This window comes from Leucopleurus acutus (assembly GCF_964270905.1).
Source record: "Leucopleurus acutus genome assembly, chromosome: 1".
In the NCBI taxonomy this organism is placed as follows: domain Eukaryota; kingdom Metazoa; phylum Chordata; class Mammalia; order Artiodactyla; family Delphinidae; genus Leucopleurus; species Leucopleurus acutus.
In genome coordinates, this window is record NC_139142.1 from 196,877,114 (window position 1) to 196,898,736 (window position 21,623).

The 21,623-nt window shown below is 42.3% G+C and overlaps 1 protein-coding gene across 1 annotated transcript; it reads left to right on the plus strand.

The window, feature by feature from the left end:
* Positions 1-15,389: 15,389 nt before the first annotated feature.
* MEIG1 (meiosis/spermiogenesis associated 1) lies at positions 15,390-20,187 on the plus strand (the record flags this gene model as incomplete). Its single annotated transcript, XM_082848573.1, has 2 exons — positions 15,390-15,551; positions 20,059-20,187. Exons 1-2 carry the CDS (start codon positions 15,414-15,416, stop codon positions 20,185-20,187), a joined length of 267 nt encoding a protein of 88 aa, XP_082704699.1. The 5' UTR covers positions 15,390-15,413.
* Between the last annotated feature and the right edge of the window lie 1,436 nt (positions 20,188-21,623).

Below are 21,623 nucleotides of genomic sequence, written 5' to 3' on the forward strand. Positions count from 1 at the left end.
CACAGTATTATTAATCACAACTCCAATACTTGAAGTCCTACTTTGTGCACAGCACCGAACAAGCCCTGCCGTGATGACAGAGACGACTAAGATGCGCCTACGAGTCATTTTCAATCTATTTGGAGACAAGAACTTTGCAGAACGTGGTAAATAAATGCTTCCACAGAGACACAAGGTAATGTAGGAATAAATTCAGTAACAATGCGTTCTAGCCAGGGAAAACAAGAATCAGAATGCCACCCTCAGAGAATATCGGCCTGTTCCCTGCAGCCACGGCAGACAGTTCTATTCAAATACAGATTCTGGTGAAATGCTAAGGAGGAGGGGGGGAGAGAAGAGGGAGGAGGTGTGGACACATTGTCACGAATCTGAGTAAAACACCCTGCTAGTGTACATTGCCAACACCTTTGATTTGGCATAAGATGGTTTGTCATAGGATAAAAGAAGGCTGTCGCTGTGACTAGGCTGTCTATACCTAAAACCAAATCTTGCACTGAGCCTGGTATTTGCAGAATCCAGTGTGTCTACCTCTGACAATGAAGCTCCTGGCCATACAGGTCAAGATGAGGCTCGTATTCTTATTTATTTGTCCCCGTGTTTATTCCCTCCTCTAAACAATGGATACAGGACAAGAGAATAAAGGCAAACAGAGAGTCAGGCTTAAAAGATAGGGTATAAAATAGTAAAGATGGGTAAGCATAGCCCAAGCACATGTAATATTGGCTCTTGTAGAGGAAGATTCAGTCACTTACTAGACTTTGGCATCCTCACAATACAGATGAAATGGACTTTCGGAAGAAGCCCAATTACCTGGATACTAAGTCCCAGGAGAAATGCCTCTTGTGGTTGCTCATAAAGAAAAGAGTGAAACATGATTAGTCATTGCTATGTCCTCCTTCCCCAGCTGGGAATTTCTATCCTTCTGCAATCTCAAAGCTCTTTGGACTTCCAAGTCCTCAATTTATTCTGTCCCAGAAGGACAGAAAACTGCTATTAAGTTTATGTTAAATACCTAAAAACTACTTATTGAGGTAGATACAAGTTTTTGTTAGGAACTCAGTACAGAATATCTTTTTCTTAATTTTATGTACTTATAAATCGTTGTCCATAGTGTGGAGGAAGAATGTCACTTGCCACTTGTCACTTGTCACAGTCAGCAGAGGATGTTTCAGCCATCGAGAAATCAGCCACTGCAGTTACCCCCCCCAACAATGCCCCCTGAGGGGATTAAGGATGGAGAAAAATAGGATACCAGCCCTAGATAGTTAAGGTGCAGATCAAGGGAATAATTTCAGTAAGCCCAGACTCTTGCATCCTCCCATACATAGAAACGCACTCAAGGAGATGTCTGGTTTTTCTTTAATTAGCAGTGATTTTTCGATGTTTGACTACCTGATTTGTTGTTGTTGTTTTGTTTTTTGCAGGAACTCCTATATATCCTAGCTCCTCCCTTACCTCTTTGAAACAGACCCTGAGAGCTATCTGAGAGGCTGTATCCCAGGCTTAAGTCCTCAGTCTGCCAAATAAAACATATGTCTCAACTTCTAGGTTGTGCTTTCTTTTTTTCAGTTGACAATATAAATAACTTGCATTATAAATTTACTGTATCCTATGCTATTCTTTTAGAAAAAATACAGGCCCTGGATAGCGCTGCATCTGAGCCACTACTATTTATGTGATCTTGGTTAGGGTAACCTCTGCATAACTCAGCCTTCTCAGCTTGCTCATTGGTAACAATGAAGTCCACACAACGTCCTGGAAAACTGTAAGAGCTCAATAAATATTAGCTATTATTATTTATTCGGGGTATTTACTACTGTATGATCTCACTGATATGTGGACTCTAAAGAAATTGCACTCATAGAAACAAAGAACAGACTGGTGGTTGCCAGAGGTGGGGGAGGGGTGGGAGAGATGACTGAAGGTGGTCAGAAGGTACAGACTTCCAGTTATAAGATGAAAAAATCACGGGAATTGTAATGTACAGCACAGCGACTATAGTTGACAATACTGTACTGTATACTTGACAGTTGCTGAGGAAGTGGGTATTAAAAGTTCTCATCACAAGAAAACGAAAACTGTATGCTCTCGGGAGTGCCAGAGGACTGGGGGAAATAGAGACTTCAGTCTTCAAAGGCACACACAAAATCTCATGCACACCGGGACCTAGAGCAGAAGCTGAAATGTTTTTTATTTTTATTGGCTGCGTTGCACGGCTTGTGGGATTTGAATTCCCCAACCAGGGATCAAACCTGGGCTCTTGGCAGTGAGAGTGCAGAGTCCTAACCACTAGACCACCAGGGAATTCCCAGAAGCTGTAATTTAATAGGAACCTGGGTCAAACCTACCTGCTGATCTTGGACAGTCTCCCAGAGAGGCAGGAGGCGACTGCAGCTCATCCCGGAGACACAGACACTCGGAGCCAGTTTTAGGAGCTTGCTCTACCTTGTGGACACTGGCGCTGGCAGGCACCAGTACGGAACCCTTTCTCTAGCTTATGAGTCCCAGGACCCAGCCCTGCCCTGGTCCCACAGCCTCCAGGGGCAAGTGCGGGCATGCCTTAGGCCAAGCAACTAACTGCATGGGCCCACAGCCCTACCTACCAGCAGACAGGCTGCCTTACTACCTCCTGAGCCCCCAGCCGCTACTGGACACAGCCCTGCCTACCAGAGGGCCCAGGACATAGCTCCACCCACCAGTGGGCGGGCACTGGCTCCATACTCCTCTGGGCCTGGCTCCAGTCTCCAGCGAGCCTGCTCTAGCCTCTAGACCATCCTCACCCACTGGGGAGCAGACACCAGTCACGAGAAAAGCACAGCTCCATGGCCTGTGGACCCAGCCTGGCTACCAGGAGATCAGCCCTGCACTGGGACCAGCTGAGCCCTGGCCCTGCCCACTAGCAGGCCAATAAAAGTTTCAAGATGCCCCAGACCCTGCATCCAGCTGTGTCAGGAACCAGCCCCACCCATCAGCAATCTGACACCAGCTCTGAGACCCCCCCCACCCCAACCCCAGGCCATGCAACCAGATTGCAGGAGCCAACTCTGCCTGCCAGTAGACTGGCATTAGCTCCAGGACCTGGTTTCACCCACCAGTGGGTAGCAACAGCTCCAAAGTCTTCTGGACCCAGACTCCTCCTACCAGTGAGTCAGCACTACCCCCGGACCACCCCTACACACAGGGTTCTGCAGTCAGCCACCTCGTGATCTGGTCCTACCAACCAGAGGCTGGCAGCCTCCATACAAGGCAGGGCCTGGCAACAAACCAGACCAGGGGCCAACCAAGCCTACCTGTCTGCCTACATAGTCAGCCTGCCACAACAGAAGGACCCAGCAGCCCTCGTAAGAGGGAACCTATAGCTCGGGTGACAAGAGGGGAGTGTGCTGATGGGATGCACAGGATATCTCCTACAAAAGGCCAGTTCTCTAAGGTCAGGAAACAACCAATCTACCAGACACATAAAAATAAAAACAGTAACCTAGGCAAAATGAGGTGACAGAGGAACATGTTCCAAATGAACGAACAAGATAAAATCCCAGAAGAAGAGCTAAGTGAAGTGGAGATAGGCAATCTACCCAAGAAAGAGTTCCGGGTAGTGATAGGTAAGATGGTCAAAGAACACGGGAGAAGAATGGATGCACAGAGTGAGAAGTTAGAAGTTTTTAACAAAGAGTTATAAACTGTAAAGAACAACCAGAAATTAAGAATATAATAACTGAAATGAAAAATGCACTAGAAGGCATCAACAATACAAAGGAACAAATCAGCAACCTGGAAGACAGAGTAGTGAAAATCACTGATGCTGAACAGAAAAAAATAATGAAAAGAAATGAGGACAGTTTAAGAGACCTCTGGGAAAACATAAAGCACACTAATATTCACATTATAGGGGTCCCAGAAGGAGAAGAAAGAGATAAAGGGGCTGAGAACATACTTGAAGATGTAGCAGCTGAAAACTTCCCTAACCTGGGAAAGGAAACAGATATCCAAGTCCAGGAAGCACAGAGAGACCCATACAGGATTTACCCAAAGAGGAACACACCAAGACACATTGTAATTAAAATGGCAAAAATTAAACATAAAGAGAGAATATTAAAAGCAGCAAGGGAAAATAACAAGTAATGTATAAGAGAACTCTGATAAGGCTATCAGATGACATCTCAGCAGATATTCTGCAGGCGAGAAGGAGTGGCACGATATATTTAAAGTGATGAAAGGGGAAAATCTACAACCAAGAATACAGCAAGGCTCTCATTCAGATTTGATGGAGAGATCAAAATCTTTACAGGCAAGCAAAAGCTAAGAGTTCACCATCACCAAGCCAGCTTTACAAGAAATGTTAAAGGAACTTCTCTAAGTGAAAAAGGATAGGCCACATCTGGAAATCTGAAAATTATAAAAGGAAAAAGCTCATCAGTAAAGGCAAATGTACAGTAAAGATAGTGAATCATCCACACATAAAGACAGTAGGAAAGTTAAAAGATAATATAAGTAAAATCATCTATATTCACAATATGCAGTTAAGGGATACACAAAACAGTTAGAAATTAAATATGATATCAAAAATAGTAATTGTGAGGAGAGGAGAGTATAAATGCAGAGTTAAGATGCATTTAAAATTAATCAGCAACTTAAAACAATCACACACACACATTTTATGTATTTAAAAACCTCATGGTAACCACAAATCAAAAATCTATAATAGATACACATAAAAAAGGAAAAAGGAATCCAAATATAACACTAAAGATAATCGTCAAATCACAAGAGAACAAAAGAAGGAAAAAAAAAGACCCACAAAAACAACTCCCAAACAATTAACAAAATGGCAATAAGAACATATATATATCAATAATTACCTTAAATGTAAATGGACTAAATGTGCCAATCAAAAGACATAGAGTGGCTGATTGGATACAAAAACAAGACTCATATATATGCTGCCTGTAAGAGAGTCCCTTCAGACTTAAAGACACACACAGATTGAAACTGAGGGGATAGAAAAAGATATTCCATCCAAATGGAAATCAAAAGAAAGCCGGAGTAGCAATACTTATATCAGACAAAGTAAATTTAAAATAAAGGCTGTTATAAGAGACAAGGAAGGATAATACATAAGGATCAAGGGGTCTTTCCAAGAAGAAATTATAACAATTGTAAGTACATAGGCACACAATATTGGAGCACCTAAATACATAAAGCAAATATTAACAGATATAAAGGGAGAAAAGACAGTAACGTAATGATAATAGGGGAATTTAACACCCCAGTTAAATTAATAGATCATCCAGACAGAAAATCAATAAGGAAACACTGGCCTTAAATGATGCACTAGACCAGATGGACTTAATTGATTTTTATAGAGCATTCCATCCCAAAGTAGCAGAATACACATGTTTTTCAAGTGCATATGGAACATTTTCCAGGATAGATCACAAGCTAGGCCACAAAACAAGCACCAGTACATTTAAGAAAATTGAAATCATATCAAACATCTTTTCTTACCACTATGCTATGAGACTAGAAATCAACTACAAGAAAAAAAACCACAAGCACTTGGAGGCTAAACAATATGCTACTAAGCAACCAAAGGATCACTGAAGAAATCAAAGAGGAAATCAGAAAATACCTGGAGACAAATGAAAACGAAAACACAATGATCCAAAATCTATGGAATGAAGCAAAAGCAGTTCTAAGAGGGAAGTTTATAGCAATAAAAGCTTACCTCAGGAAATAAGAAAAATCTCAAATAAACAACCTATCCTTATACCTAAAAGAACTAGAAAAAGAAGAACAAACAAAACCCAAAGTTAGTAGAAGGAAAGAAATTATAAAGATCAGAGGAGAAATAAATGAAATAGAGGGCTTCCTTGGTGGCACAGTGGTTGAGAGTCTGCCTGCTGATGCAGGGGACGTGGGTTCGTGCCCTGGTCCGGGAAGATCCCATGTGCCGTGGAGCGGCTGGGCCCGTGAGCCATGGCCTCTGGGCCTGCGCGTCCGGAGCCTGTGCTCTGCGGTGGGAGAGGCCATGGCAGTGAGAGGCCCGCATACCGCAAAAAAAAAAAAAAAAAGAAAAAGAAATAGAGACTAAAAAAAAAAATAGAAAAGATCAATGATTTGATTCTTTGAAAAGATAAGCAAAATTGATAAGTCTTTAGCCAGACTCATCAAGAAAAAAAAGTGTGAGGGCCCAAATCAATAAAATCAGAAATGAAAAATAAGAAGTTACAACTGATACCACAAAAATACCAAGGGTTATAAGAGAATACTACAAACAACTATATGCCAATAGTACGGACAACCTAGAAGGAATGGACAAATTTCTAGAAATGCACAATCTTCCGAGACTGAACCAGGAAGAAATAGAAAATATGAACCAATTGCCAGTAATGAAACTGAATCAGTAATAATAAAAAGGAAACTCCCCAAAAGTCCAGGGCCAGATGGCTTCACAGGTGAATTCTACCAAACATTTACAAAAGAGTTAACACCCAACCTTCTCAACCTATTCCAAAAAATTGCAGAGGGAGGCATGCTTCCAAATTTATTCTACAAAGCCAGCATCGCCCTGATACCAAAATTAAAGAGATCACACACACACAAAAATTACAGACCAGTATCACTGAGGAGTATAGATGCAAAAATCCTCAACAAAATATTAACAAACTGAATCCAACATTACATTAAAAGGATCATATAGCATGATCAAGTGGGATTTATCTCAGGGATGCAAATATTTTTCAGTATCCACAAATCAATGTGATATACCACATTAACAAATTGAAGAATAAAAATCATATAATTGTCTCAATAAAAAGCTTTTGACAAAATTCAACATCCATTTATGATAAAAACCCTCCAGAAAGTGGGCATAGAGGGAACATGCTTCAGCATAATAAAGGCCATATATAACAAGCCCACAGCTAACATCAAACTCAATGGTGAAAAGCTGAAAGCATTTCCTCTAAGATCAGGGAGAAGACAAGGTTTCCCACTCTTGCCACTTTTATTCAACATAGTATTGGGAGTCCTAGCCACAACAGTCAGACAAGAAAAAGAAATAAAAGGAATCCCAATTGGAAAGAAGAAGTAAAACTGTTGCTGTTTACAGATGTAAAACTGTTGCTGTTTACAGATGACATGATACATAGAAAACCCTAAAGATGCCACTTAGAAAACTACTAGAGCTCATCAATGAATTTGGTAAAGTTCCAGGACATAAAATTAATAAACAGAAATCAGTTGCATTTCTGTACACTAACAATGAGCTATTGGACAGAGAAATTAAGGAAACAATCCCATTTACAATCACATCAAAAAGAATAAAATACCTAGGAATAAACCTACTGAAGGTGGTAAAAAACCTGTACTTGGAAAACTATAAGACAGTGATGAAAGAAATTGAAGACGACACAAACAGATGGAAAGATATACCATGTTCATGGACTGGAAGAATTAATATTGTTAAAATGACCATGCTACCCAAGGCAATCTATAGATTCAAAGCATTCCCTATCAAAATATCAAGGGCATTTTTCACAGAACTATAACAAATAGTTTTAAAATTTGTATGGAAACACCAAAGACCCTGATAGCCAAAACGATCTTGAGAAAGAACAGAGCTGGAGGAATCACACTCCCTGACTTCAGACTGGACTACAAAACTACAGAAATCAAAACAGTATGATACTGGCACAAGAACAGACACATAGATCAGTGGAACAGGACAGAGATCCCAGAAATAAACCACACACTTATGGTTAATTAATCTACAACAAAGGAGGCAAGGATATACAATGGAGAAAAGACAGTCTCTTCAATGGTGTTGTTGGGAAAACTGGACAGCTACATGTAAAAAATGAAATTAGAACACTTCTAACATCATATACAAAAATAACTCAAAATAGATTAAAGACCTAAATGTAACACCAGAAGCCATAAATTCCTAGAAGAAAGCATAGGCGTAACACTCTGACATAAATTGTCACAATGTGGGACCTCCCTGGTGGTGCAGTTGTTAAGAATCCGCCTGCCAATGTAGGGGACACGGGTTCGAGCCCTGGCCCGGGAAGATCCCACATGCCGCGGAGCAGCTAAGCCCATGCACCACAACTACTGAGCCTGTGCTCTAGAGCCTGCGAGCCACAACTACTGAGCCCACGCACCACAACTAATGAGCCCACGTGCCACAACTACTGAAGCCTGTGTGCCTAGAGCCTGTGCTCCGCAACAAGAGAAGCCACTGCAATAAGAAGCCCGCGCACCACAACGAAGAGCAGCCCCCGCTCGCCACAACAAGAGAAAGCCCACGCGCAGCAACTTAGACCCAACGCAGCCAAATAAATAAATAAATGATAAAGTTAAAAAAAAAAGATTGTCACAGTGTTTTTGGAGGTCTGTCTCCTAAAGCAAAGGAAATAAAAGCAAAATAAACAGATGGGACCTAATTAAGCTTAAAAACTTTTGCGCAGCTAGGAAACCATCAACAAGCCCAAAAGATAACCTACTAAATGGGAGAAAATATTTGCAAGTAATACGACCTATAAGGGGTTAATATACAAAATATTTAAACAGCTCATACAACTCAACAGCAAAAAAACAAACAATCCAATTTAAAAATGGGTAGAAGACCTGAACAGACATTTTTCCAAAGAAGACATACAGATGGCCAACAGGGACATGAAAAGATGCTCAACATCATTAATCAACAGAGAAATGCAAATTAGTACCACAATGAGATATCACCTTACACCAGAATGACTATCGTCAAAAAGAACACAAATATTGGTGAAGGTGTGGAGAAAAGAGATCCCTTGTACACTGTTGGGGGGAATGTAAATTGGTGCAGCCACTGTGGAAAACAGTATGGAAGTTTCTCAAAAAACTAAAAATAGAACTCTCATATGACCCAGCAATTCCACTCCTGGGTATATATCAAAAAAAAAAAAATCCCCACTAATTCGAAAAGATACATGCACTCCAAGGTTCATAGCAGCATTATTTACAATTGCCAAGATATGGAATCAACCTAAGTGTCCATCAACAGATGAATGGGTAAATAAGATGAGATAGATAGATATATATGAAGTGAACTACTACTCAGCCATAAAAAAAGAATGAAATTTTGTCATTTGCAACAACATGGATGGACTTGGAGGGCATTATGCTAAGTGAAATAAGGTAGACAGAGAAAGACAAATACTGTATGATATCGCTTATTTGTAGAATCTAAAAAATTTTTTAAAACTAGTGAATATAACAAAAAAGCAACAGACTCACAGATATAGAGAACAAACTAGTGGTTACCAGTAGGGAGAGGGAAGCAGGCAGGGGCAAGATAGGGGTAGGGGATTAAGAGGTACAAACTGCTATGTATAAAATATACAAGCTACAAGGATATATTGTACAACACAGCGACTATAGCCAAGATTTTATAATAACCATAAGTGGAGTATAACATTTAAATATTGTGAATCACTATGTTGTACACCTGAAACTTATATAATCTTGTACATCAACTGCACACCAATAAGAAAATTATTTTAAGGAAAGGACCAGATCAAGAAGGTCTTGTACACCAAGCCAAGGAGTTGAAACTCTAACTTGAGTGACAGTGGCAAGCCAGGGTGGTTTGAAACAAGGCAGTGACAGGTGAGATTAGAGCAGTATTTCTCAAAATATGACACCTGGAAGAACATCACCAGTAGTATATTTGGAAATGGGTTAGAAATGAAAATTCTCTCCCCCAGCCCAGACCTACTGAATCAGAAACTCTGGGGATGGGCCCAACAGTCTTTTGGGGGGTTTTTTTGTTTGATTGTTTTTGTTTGTTTGTTTGGCCGTGCCACTTGGCATGTGGGGTCTTAGTTCCCCAACCATGGATGGAACCCGCACCCCCTGTGCTGGAAGCGCGGAGTCTTAACCACTGGACCACCAGGGAAGTCCCATGACAGTCTGTTTTAACACACCTTCCCTCCAGGGGATTCTGATAGATGCTAAAGTTTGAGAACCACTGGATTCAAGTTTAGAAAGACCACTCAGTCTGGGGCTGGGTGTCTGGGTAGGAAGCTACTGCAACACTCCAGGAAATATGATAGTGAGAATTCATTTTTTCATTTAACAAATACTTGTTGACCATCTACTATGTTCTAGACACTAAAGATTCAGGAGTGAGCAAAGCAAAGCCCATGTGGTAATGGAGCGCACGTTCTAGTGGAAATAATATCTATTGACATCGTTTATGCAGTTCCAGATGCTGTCCTAAATACATTTAGGTGTATATTTATTTCTTCATCCTCACAACAACCCCATCAGATAGGTACAGTTTTTGTCTTCATTTTACAATTAAGGAAACTTAGTTTAAGTAGTAGAACCCAGATTCAAATCCAAGGTCATGCCCTAGATGCCAATGTCCTAGGCACCATGCTGTACCGCTTCCACAGCATCATAGTGGCAGTGGTAGTGAAAGATATTTATTCAGAATATATTGTTTTAGTACCTACTGAGTGCTAAGCACTGTTCTAGGAATTTAGTTAACAAGATCTCTCTCTTGATGGAAACTACATTCTAGTGAAAGATAAATAATAAAATTAAGAAACAAGCAATATAGGGCTTCCCTGGTGGTGCAGTGGTTGAGAGTCCGCCTGCCGATGCAGGGGACAAGTGTTCTTGCCCCGGTCTGGGAAGATTCCACATGCCGCGGAGCGGCTGGGCCCGTGAGCCATGGCCGCTGAGCCTGCGCGTCCAGAGCCTGTGCTCCGCAACGGGAGAGGCCACAGCAGTGAGAGGCCCACGTACCGCAAAAAAAAAAAAAAAAGAAAAGAAACAAGCAATATAAAAAAGCATTATGCTAAGAAAAGGAAAAAAAGGAAGGAAGCAATATAAATAGTATATTAGAAGGCGATAAGTCTTGTGGAAAAAAGAAACACGAGAACATAGTAAGACAGATAGAGAACGTGATGGGAAGAGAGAGCTACAGGGATTGGGATGGGCAAGTTGAGATATCAACAAAGACTTAAAAACAAGGAAGTTAGCCAAGGGAATAAATGAAGACAATTCCAGGCAGAGGAAGCAGCTACATCTAAATCCTTAATGTGGGAGCAGGGCGAGGAACAGCCAGGCCAGTGTGGCTGGAGCAGAGTGATCCCCGGCTACAGAGCAAGGGAGGAGGGATTGCATGCAAATCTTGTAGGGCTTTGTTGGTTTTTACTCTGTAAAACGGGAAGCCATTGCAGGATTGGGAGAGAGAAATGACATAATCTTGTTTAGGTTTTAACAAGATCGAACCTATTGTTTTGTTGAGAATCGACTGCAGGGGACAAGAGGAGCCTGTTGGGAACTATTGCAATAACCAGAGGGGGAAAGGTGATGGTGGATTGCGCTGGATGGGATCAGTAGAGCCAACAGGTTTTGCGGATGGATGGATATTTTGCTGATGGAGGGCCAGAGAAAGTGGACTCTAGGGACCACCTACCGAAAGGGGGAGAGCGTGGAAGGGGCAGGTTTGAGGGTGGGTGCTCGGAGGGTGGTTGTTTTGGACAACCAGATAGACGTTGAATACACGTTGGTTATACAAGTCTAGAATTTGGAGAGAGATCTGGTCTAAGGAAATAAATTTGTGAGTTGTAAGTAAATAGGCAGTCTTTTAAATGATTAATAATGTAGGTAATGTTGGGAAACGATAAAGCTACAGGTGTCATTTCTCATAGGTTTACTAATTGTCAGGCACTGTGCTCGACCCAGTGGATTGGCTCATTTAATTCCAACAAAATAAGAAGAGGTGGGACAGATAGGAGGTATCTACCATCAGGGACCAGAAGCACCAATGGTCTCTGTTCTCTGACCGGCTTTTTTAGGGAATTTCGTCTGTGATTGATGCAGCGGCAAGCAGTCCTCTCTCCACCTCGAAGTGGGGTTGAGAAGTTGCAAGGCTCCACCCTGCGATCGACTTTCACTCTCCAAACTGGGCCCCGCCCACGCGCTTGCGCACAAAGGCCCGTTCGCAGGGGGCGGGGCCTGAGCGAGCACAAAGGGGTCTGAAAGAGTTGAGCGCTCGTGCTGCGCTGGGCGTTGCCAGGCGAAGCGAGTGTCGCCGAGGCCGCTACAGTTGGCCTCTCGCTGGCCCAGCCCAGCCCACGGATCCCGAGTGGAGAACACGAGCACCACCGGACCCGCTGGCGAGCTCCCAGGCGGGGCGCCCCGGCCTCTCAAGGGTGGCCGAGCGAGGGTTACCCGGGCGAGCAGGACCCACGGGTGAGTGGGCGCGTCACTGCGGGGCCGGGCCCTGCCCGCCCCGCCCCTGTGCCTGCCAGGCCCCGCCCCGAAGCCCAGGCTCCGCCCCTTCTGCCCCGCTGCTCCTTCTGGGTACCTGAGATCTGTCCACCTGGCTCCTCTTCTTTCTCGTTTCCTCTTTTTTTAGGAAGGGTCTTTAATTTCGAGTCTCCGTAGTTTCCGCGCCCCCTTTGTCTTTAGGGGTCTCGATTCTGGGGGCTCCTTTCTGAGTTCCTCCTGCAGGTCAGTCATTTGATCCCCAGGGTTTCCATCTCAGCCTTCTCTAGGCAGATTTTACCTTACAGACGTGATTGTTGATTTCTGAAAGAAGAAAAAAAAAGTTTGAGGGACCAGAGAAGCCCCATCGGTCAGCTCGCGGGGTCCCCGAAAGGAGGGACTTCTGCTGTGCAGATGCACACTAGCACACCTGGACCGTGGACCACCAAGGCCTGTTATGGAAACCAATTCTGTTGTTCAGCTGAACCCCCAAAAACTTTGGGAAGGGAAGTGTAAGAATTGTAGAGATAATCTAGTGAGACCTCTTCTCAGTTCAGGAAGCAGAGGCCCGAGAGAGTGAACTGACTTGGTCCAGGTTACATGCTAGTTAAAGGGCCCCTCCGCCCGTATTCTTCTGTGTCTAGGAATAGAAAAAATAAAATGGGGAAAGAAATGGAAGATTAGCCTTTCTTATAGCTCTTGGGGTTTTAATACGACTATAAAAGTAAAAGCATTTTTCAGAGCTAGAAGAAGGTGATGGATGGCTTTTTGCATAGAAGGGAGTTTGAAATTACATCAAAGGCTTCTGTTAGATTAAAACCTCAGATTGTCACGGACTTAATATTGGTGGGATTTTTAAATACCCACATAAACCCTAATACTGTTTAATAAAATTTGATTTTTGCAAACTAGAGAGTCAGGCATTGCCACTTCCTGTTTTTCCAGACACAGCTTAGTATTACAGAGGTCAAATGTATTTTATATAAATTATTTTTTGCCACAGCTGTCATTAAAGAAACCTCTAACTTTCGCAGTGCTGAAGGCTACCAGCAGAATTAGTGCTGCCAGTGAATTTCTGGAAATCACGGAAATCTTTAAGGAATTTTAAGTTGATCTTTCCTATTTTTAGTTGCATTCTGTTTTTAATAAGTAGTAAGTGGTAAGAGAGACCAAAAGAATTTACACCATCACCATATAGTATAGCCACTAGGGTTCCTCTTATGGTGAAAATACACTCATGTCCCCTTTAGATATTTTGGGAAAGCAGAGTATTGAAATGCCTGATATGTTTATTTATTTATTTGGCCGCGTGGCATGCGGGATCTTAGTTCCCCTGTGCAGGGATTGAACCTGTGCCCCCTGAAGTGGAAGCACAGAGCCCTAACCACTGGACTGTCAGGGAACTCCCAAATGCCTGATATGTTTAGGGGGATGCATATTTCTACTGAGAAAAATGGCGATTTCCCCAGTAGTTAAGCTGAATGCAGCATATTTTTCTGCTCTATTAAATGTTTGAAAATGATGGAAGGTTACATAGATAACATTTAGGAGAATACTTTTTTTTTTTTTTTTTTGCGGTACGCGGGCCTCTCACTGTTGTGGCCTCTCCCGTTGCGGAGCACAGGCTCCGGACGCGCAGGCTCAACGTCCAAGGCGCACGGGCCCAGCCGCTCCGCGGCGTGTGGGATCCTCCCGGACCGGGGCACGAACCCGTGTCCCCTGCATCGGCAGGCGGACTCTCAACCACTGCGCCATCAGGGAAGCCCGGAAAATACTTTTTGAATGATTTTGAGTAAATAAAAGTATTTTATTATATATCAAAAAGCCAAGCCTCAAGCAGAAATGGCTTGGGTGAAACAAAAATTAAGATAGTATCACTGCTGGGCTTCCCTGGTGGCGCAGTGGTTGAGAGTCTGCCTGCCGATGCAGGGGACACGGTTCGTGCCCCGGTCCGGGAGGATCCCACACGCCGCGGAGCGGCTGGGCCCGTGCGCCATGGCCGTTGAGCCTGCGCGTCCGGAGCCTGGGAGAGGCCACAACAGTGAGAGGCCCGCTTACCGCAAACAACAACAACAACAACAAAACATAATAAGCATTTGTAATTATAACTGAAAAAATTCAAAACTTTGAATTCATTTACAGGATGAAACCTACTTCATTAGGTCTGATTTTAATGTATTTCAGCCAATAGAAACATATTTAAATAGAAGAATGAATTCAAGGAATCATGGTGAAAATTCTGGGCACTTTATTTTAATAAATGACTGTAACATATATTAATATATAATAATTATATAATATTAAAATATACATATATTGTATATAATAGGTATTATATAATATTCCATATAATAATAAATGTTAAATGAATGATATATTTTGGTAATAAAATAAGAAGTCACCAAAAAAACAAGTGCAAGATTATGTCTTTGAAAAACTGGCTATACAAGTTTGGTGACTAGACTGTTACGTGAACTAGAGCTGAAAATTTAATTTTAAGGACTACATTGTTTTAAAGTCAGGGATCTCAGTGTCAGGACAGCCACACAGCTGTCATTGACTGTGTTAATAGTCCATCTTCTCACATCAGGACACAGTGGCCTAAGTCAGTGGACTGCAGTGACTGGCATGTTTCGAAACAGTCAAGAAAAGGAAGAGGAAGAAACCATTGCTTCCCAGTAAGAAGAAAAGGAAGAGAGTGAGAAGACTGATCTTACATTCCCTTAACGGACAAAAAGGGAGATAAAGTTTTGAATATGATTAAATGAAATGGTGGTGGGATATTTTGACAATCTCCTGAGCAGTTAAAACCAGGAGTGTGATTTCAGAAATGTATAAACTATTGTCTGAAATAGCAGAATTAGTCTGCAGCATTTAGGACAGCACTCTGTAACTCTGAATGCAATTTTATGTATCTTTCAGGGTTGATTTTATTTTATTTCCAAAATAGAACATGAATCCTTCTCACTCTTGGAATTGAATGTTTAAAAATCTAATATATTTACTGGGATTCTTAACTCTCTAATTTTTTTTAAATGCTAGTTTTGTCCATTCTTAAAGGGATTTCCCAAACTGTCACTATTATGTTATCTATTAATGTTGTTTTCACATTTTCAGAAATAACTGGTAATAAGACCTCTGTAGCCATGGCTAGTTCTGACGTGAAACCAAAATCAGTAAGTCATGCCAAAAAGTGGTCAGAAGAGATAGAAAATCTGTACAGATTTCAACACGCAGGATATCGAGATGAAATTGAATATAAACAAGTGAAGCAAGTTGCTATGGTAAGATTTATGCCTCTACAAACCTGAACTCAATATGAGTTTGTTAGGTGGTGAAAAGCACTAAAAAAAAAACCAAACAAAAAACCCACCACCAGGGCTTCCCTGGTGGCGCAGTGGTTGAGAATCTGCCTGCCAATGCAGGGAACACAGGTTCGAGCCCTGGTCTGGGAAGATCCCACATGCCGCGGAACAACTGGGCCCGTGAGCCACAATTACTGAGCCTGCGTGTCTGGAGCCTGTGCTCCACAACAAGAGAGGCCACGATAGTGAGAGGCCCATGCACCGTGATGAAGAGTGGCCCCCGCTTGCCACAGCTAGAGAAAGCCCTCGCACAGAAACGAGGACCCAACACAGCCATAAATTAATTAATTAATAAAAACAAACAAACAAAAAAACCCACCACCAACAAAGAACCAGAAAATACTAAAAGGGAATTCTACTCCAGCCTCTCGTTTTACTGATGGGGAGCTGAGGCCCAGAAGAATGATTTTCAGGCAAACTGAGGCAAGAGGTGGTTCCTCAGCACAGAAACATTAAGAATTTTCTAGCTTTTACTGACAACTGCGCTGTGAATCTTTTATGGTAGACCATCAAAGCAGAGTCATTTTCTCTCCCTAAGGTAATTCTATTATCAGATATTCAGTTTGCTGTGGAACTATTATTTCTTTCCTGTTTCTTTTTTATTTTTACCACAAATTATAAAAGGGTTAAATTCTTCTTTAGGTGACAAAATCTCCCGACTTTGGTTGTGTATTCCAGACTTTTTTTTTTTAAGAAGATGTTGGGGGTAGGAGTTTATTAATTAATTAATTTTTTTTTTTGCTGTGTTGCATCTTCGTTTCTGTGCGAGGGCTTTCTCTAGTTGTGGCAAGCGGGGGCCACTCTTCATCGCGGTGTCCAGACTTTCTTGAGAGACTAGAGACATGGTTTTGCTTTTCAAAGATTATACCAAAATCTAGGTACGGCCCCAGTTTATAATGTGATTTTTTAAATTCATTTATTCTACTGAATACTAGGAGGCTGAGTTCAGAAGGATATTATAGAATATAACATAGTATTCATAAATGTATTTTAATTTTTAGAGCTGAGGTTGCAACAAAGTGTTTATTATTAACTTGTTTTTTATTTTTGTTTTATTTTTTTTATTATTAACTCACCATTGTTCAGAGACTAATTCTTAGATGGGTTTTTCAGATCCCCATATTCTTTTTCTTCCTTCATTCTACTCTTTGATCTCTACTTAACACGTCCTAAAAAAGTAGATAGGAAAAAAGATGGAGGCAATACAGAGCTAAAATGTAATAGGCTCTTTCATTTAACGGATGTTAATTCAGTAGAGATTATTAGGGGTGGTAAGGAATGAAATTAAACATACTGATCAAATGAGGGTTTGATGGCTGACTATGACTTTCACATATCATTTCTTCATATCTACTAGCATTTTACTCTTTGGTCCCCCTTACCAAAAGGGAGTTTTCATTACTCTATCATCTGTGGCTTCTAAATAGCTGTAAAACACAAGCATCAGCATTTTAATACAGTTCAAACATAAGCTTCATACACTTGCCTTAAGATTGGGATAGGCAATGCCCCTGAAAGGTGTGTAAGAGCCAGGATCATGTAGGCAAGGTGATCACACAGGCGCTGATGCACCTACACCACCAACCACCCCAGAAACTGTTGCGATTGAGATCAGGTAAGAGATAAGAGACTGAGATAAGATCAGATTTAAGGGAACACAAACAACACCCTTAAAGGGGAAGTCCCAAAAAGCACCTGAGGGTTGTGTATGTGTGTGTGTGTGTGTAACAGCCCGATCCACTGTATGACTTGACAGTTGTAGAGAGGTTTTGCGTTTCACTTCAGTGTATATTTATTGGGTACCCGCCATGTGCAAATTTCTGTGCCAGGTGCTTTAAAAAGATAAATATAAAAGCAAGTGCCTGACCTCAAGAAATTTAGAGTACAGGATTTGGAATCAGTCTGCCCAGGCTTTGCATCCTGGCTCTCCTCCTTGGCTAGGGAACCCTGAACAAGGTTCGTAACCCTTACCGAGCTCAAGTGTAAAATGGCGATGCCACTGCCTGCTTAAGAAAATTGACTCCGGAACTAAATGAAACCATGTGTTGCAAGTGCCTCCCATTGTACTGCTCAGTAGTAGTTTGTTGAGTGAATGAATGGTGTTCAGTGAATGATAGCTTTTATTATTCCTGTATCTTGGAGTGGAAGATTAAGAGTGATGAACAATAAAAACTTATGCAAGTGAAAATATATGCCCCCCAAAATTAAAGGAAGATAAAATTTTCTTCCTTCACGGACAATCTTCCAAAAGGGCTTCATGCCCCGAGAGGCATTTGCAGTGGGCCTTAAAGGATGGACAGGAGGATAACTGAAGGCTTGCCTTGATTGGCAGTGGTCTGAAGGGTTTGGGTGATGTTCTTGTCCTTACCTAAAGCACACGTCCTTATGGGCACTATTAGTGCTTACTGATCTCCTGCCCAAGGAGCGCTGACTTGAGGACCATATCACCCGCCTCCACCATTCTCTAAGGAATGAAGGTTTCCTAGGTTGAATGGGAGTGATGGGTAGAAAGCCAAGAAGAAAAAATTATGAAAGAGCAAAGGGTTATAGAAAGAAAAAATCCTAGAGGTTGATGAGGCAGAACCAGCACATCTGTTTGGAAGCCCCCCCGATTTCCTAGGGTGAGGCAGCTGGAAGCAGGACCTCAGTCTTTGTCTTCTTTGAAGAAATAATTCAGCAAAGTGACAAAGATTGTGAAGCAGATAAAGTGTTCATTGGGAGTAAAGTACGTGTTGAAGAACACACAGGCAGACTCAGAGTTGCACGCAATAGGGGTGGCTGAGATCGCTTATATGGGGGCAGTCTTCTGGGTTACCTCTGGCCAATCATCCTGTTCGTGCCCACATTTGGCCTGACTCAGGGTCCTTCTTGGTGGGTGCACACGTATATCTCAGCCAAGATGGATTCCAGCGTGAAGGTTTCTGGGAGGTTGGCAGGACATATTATGGGCTGGTGGCTCCTCTCTCCTTTGGCACCTCCCGCGACTGAGGATCTTCTCTGCGCACGTGTCCAGCTGGAAAATCCCCTTTGCCACAAGAATGAGAAGAATGTGGTCACGTTGTCTTCCACCCAATCAGGGCTCTGCTCCTGCTGGCCTCTTATCTCGAGGTGTCAGCAGGAGGCTGGTTGCAGCTGCTCAGCCTGGGCCCATCTGTCTCCTTCCTCAATCCCACATAAAGTGCTGTGGGTATTCTGAAGAAGCAGCAGTGTACTGTTTCTTCACTGAATAAGGTGGTTGGGGGACCCTACTAAATGACAGAGCCTCTTGGCCCCAAGAGGAAGACAGCCGTAACGGTATCTTGAGACCTTCCTTTCTCTGCTGAGGGTAATGGAAGCAACAAAGGGCAGGCTTGACCTAAGTGATGGAAAGCATTGCTTTTCTCTATGATGTACGTGTCAGAGAGCCTGCCAAGGTTTACCAGATAGGCTGCTACCCGTTTTTGCTAACTCCTAAATAAACGAGACCACAGAAGAAAGCGAAAATATGTTGCTAGAAAATAAAGGATGTGTGTTCTTTTGTATGCGTGGCATGTTCGTGTTCCAGTTTGGAAGCTGTGATTTATAAGTGGGGGACTGGAGAACGAGTAGCTGCCTGTAGAGATGATGTTGAAGGACAGGACTTGTTTTTTATGCCGGGAACACAAAATCGAAATACTAGGGTCTTGACAGTGGTGGAGTACATGTCACACAATCCAGAAGCAACATACCTAACCACAGCAGAAATGCACTGACCTGAGCAAGAAAGTATAATGCAAATTCAGAGAGGAAGGGGAGGAAAATGTCCAAAAAGATCGAGCCGAACGATCAAGTAAGCAAACCGATGTGGCGAACAAGAGAGACTAGTGGGGAGAAGGTAAGAAGAGATTGCTAAGGACTATGTTCATGACCTCAATTTCTATGAAAAATTGAGGTTTCAGGTGTGAACTTGAAACATGGACATGAGGAAATACACGTGTATTTCTCTAGATATAGAGATTTTCTAGATGTAGAGATTTAGATATCTCTAGTCTAACTGCTTCCTTTAGTCACCCCTGTGGCCTAGGCCTAGCCCTAATTTCCTCCTTGGGTATTATTTTTAGAAGTTAGTAAGTAATAATGCTTAAAATAGTTTGTAAACATAAGGATAAAGTTTAGATTATTTTGAATGTTTTATCTTGGCTGCAGAGTAGAAATTTAAATCTAGAAATTGGGATCTGAATTAGTTGCCCTGCAGTATAAGGCTGCCACTTAATGTATGTTGTGTGTTGTGTGTGTGTGTGTGTGTGTGTGAGTGTGTGTGTAAGATATCACTAAGAGCTCAAGTATTTTTAAATTTAATTTTGTACTTTGTTTGATGTGACTTGTGTTTTTAACTGTTTGATAGTGAAATATTATATAAAAAGAACATCAACATTACAATATTTGTACTCTGGTTTTCAATATATAGGTAGATCGTTGGCCAGAGACAGGATATGTGAAGAAACTTCAGAGACGGGACAATACTTTCTATTACTACAACAGACAGAGGGAATGTGATGACAAGGAAGTCCACAAAGTGAAAATTTATGCTTACTAGCCTTACTTCTTTGTATTACCTGTCATTATCTTTTTAAAAATCCACTGTTTGATCCTACATATGTAAGTGTCATTTTACAAAAGACTCCAAAATGCAGACTTCAATGGAATGTTTTGAGACACAAAAAGCCATGAAACTTGGTCTCTAATAATCATCCCATTCTGTTCTAAAATATAACTGCAGTAGCATTCCATTGGTGCCCGCCTTGGTCTGGTTCTTCCCGTTTTAACCGTGGTAGCATAACTACAGTAAGTCCCCTACATACAAACGAGTTCTGTTCTGAGTTCTGTTCTGAGAGCGCGTTCGTAAGTCCAGTTTGTTCGTAAGTCCAACAGAGCTAGCCTAGGTACCCGACTAACACAATCGGCTATATAGTACTGTACTGTAATAGGTTTAGAATACTTTTCACACAAATAATACATAAAAAACAAACACAAAAAATAAAGAAGACATTTTTACTCTTACAGTACAGTCCCTTGAAAAGGACAGTAGTACAGCACAACAGCTGGCATCCAGGGGCTGGCATCGAGTGAGCCGGCAAGAAGAGTTACTGACTGGAGGAGGGAGAGGAGGTGGGCGACGGTAGAGCTGAAGGATCGTCAGCGATAGGAGACGGAGGGCGAGCGGCAATTCCACTCACGCCTGACACTGATGGAACGCACGTTCGCATCTTGGAAAGTTCGCAACTTGAAGGTTCGTATGTAGGAGACTTACTGTACTACGCAGGGGAAGAAAGAGCCCCACTTGAAACTATTGCAGCGGTTGTGTAGAGGTTGTGTAGAGGTTAGTCCCCCCACGCCCATCACTTTGAACTGCCAGATCTGCATTCTGTGGTCCGAGGGGCTTTCTCTTGCCTCTGGAGTCCTTTGCCTCTCACTGAGTTGAGTGGAAATGCCAAGAAATGATGGTGCCTGGGGCGGAGAGGTATCAAAGGCCCAGCCGCCTGCTTCCGCAGGGGGGAATCAACCTGAGGTTAATCTTTGCTCACGTGCAGCAGTAACTCATTGGATGACGTAGGCAACTGGTTCTCTTCCGTCCTTGCTCCCTTCCCCCACTCCCCTGCCAGCGGCTCTTTCCCTCCTGAATCACCTCCTGGGACTTGGAGCCTGGTCCTGGGGTCAGCTTCTGGGTCCCCTCCCCGCCACCACCACCATAAAAGACGTGTTCCAGTGCTGCCTGGCATCACTGCAGAAACTGCCCAAGTGCTAACGTGCAAAGAAGACAATTAAACCCCGGGAGACTTAAGAGGTTCCCCCCAGATCAGTGAGTCTTGAGGCTTTGAAATTAACTAGCTGAAAGATATCATTTTCATTATAACTTTTTTGTCACTGATAAGACTTTTTGTTCCCATGGATAAGTTCTGACCTTTAAATAGCGTTTGGGTTACGAGCTCACATATATCAATTCATTCAACTTCAGGTCCTGTTTTCCAGAAC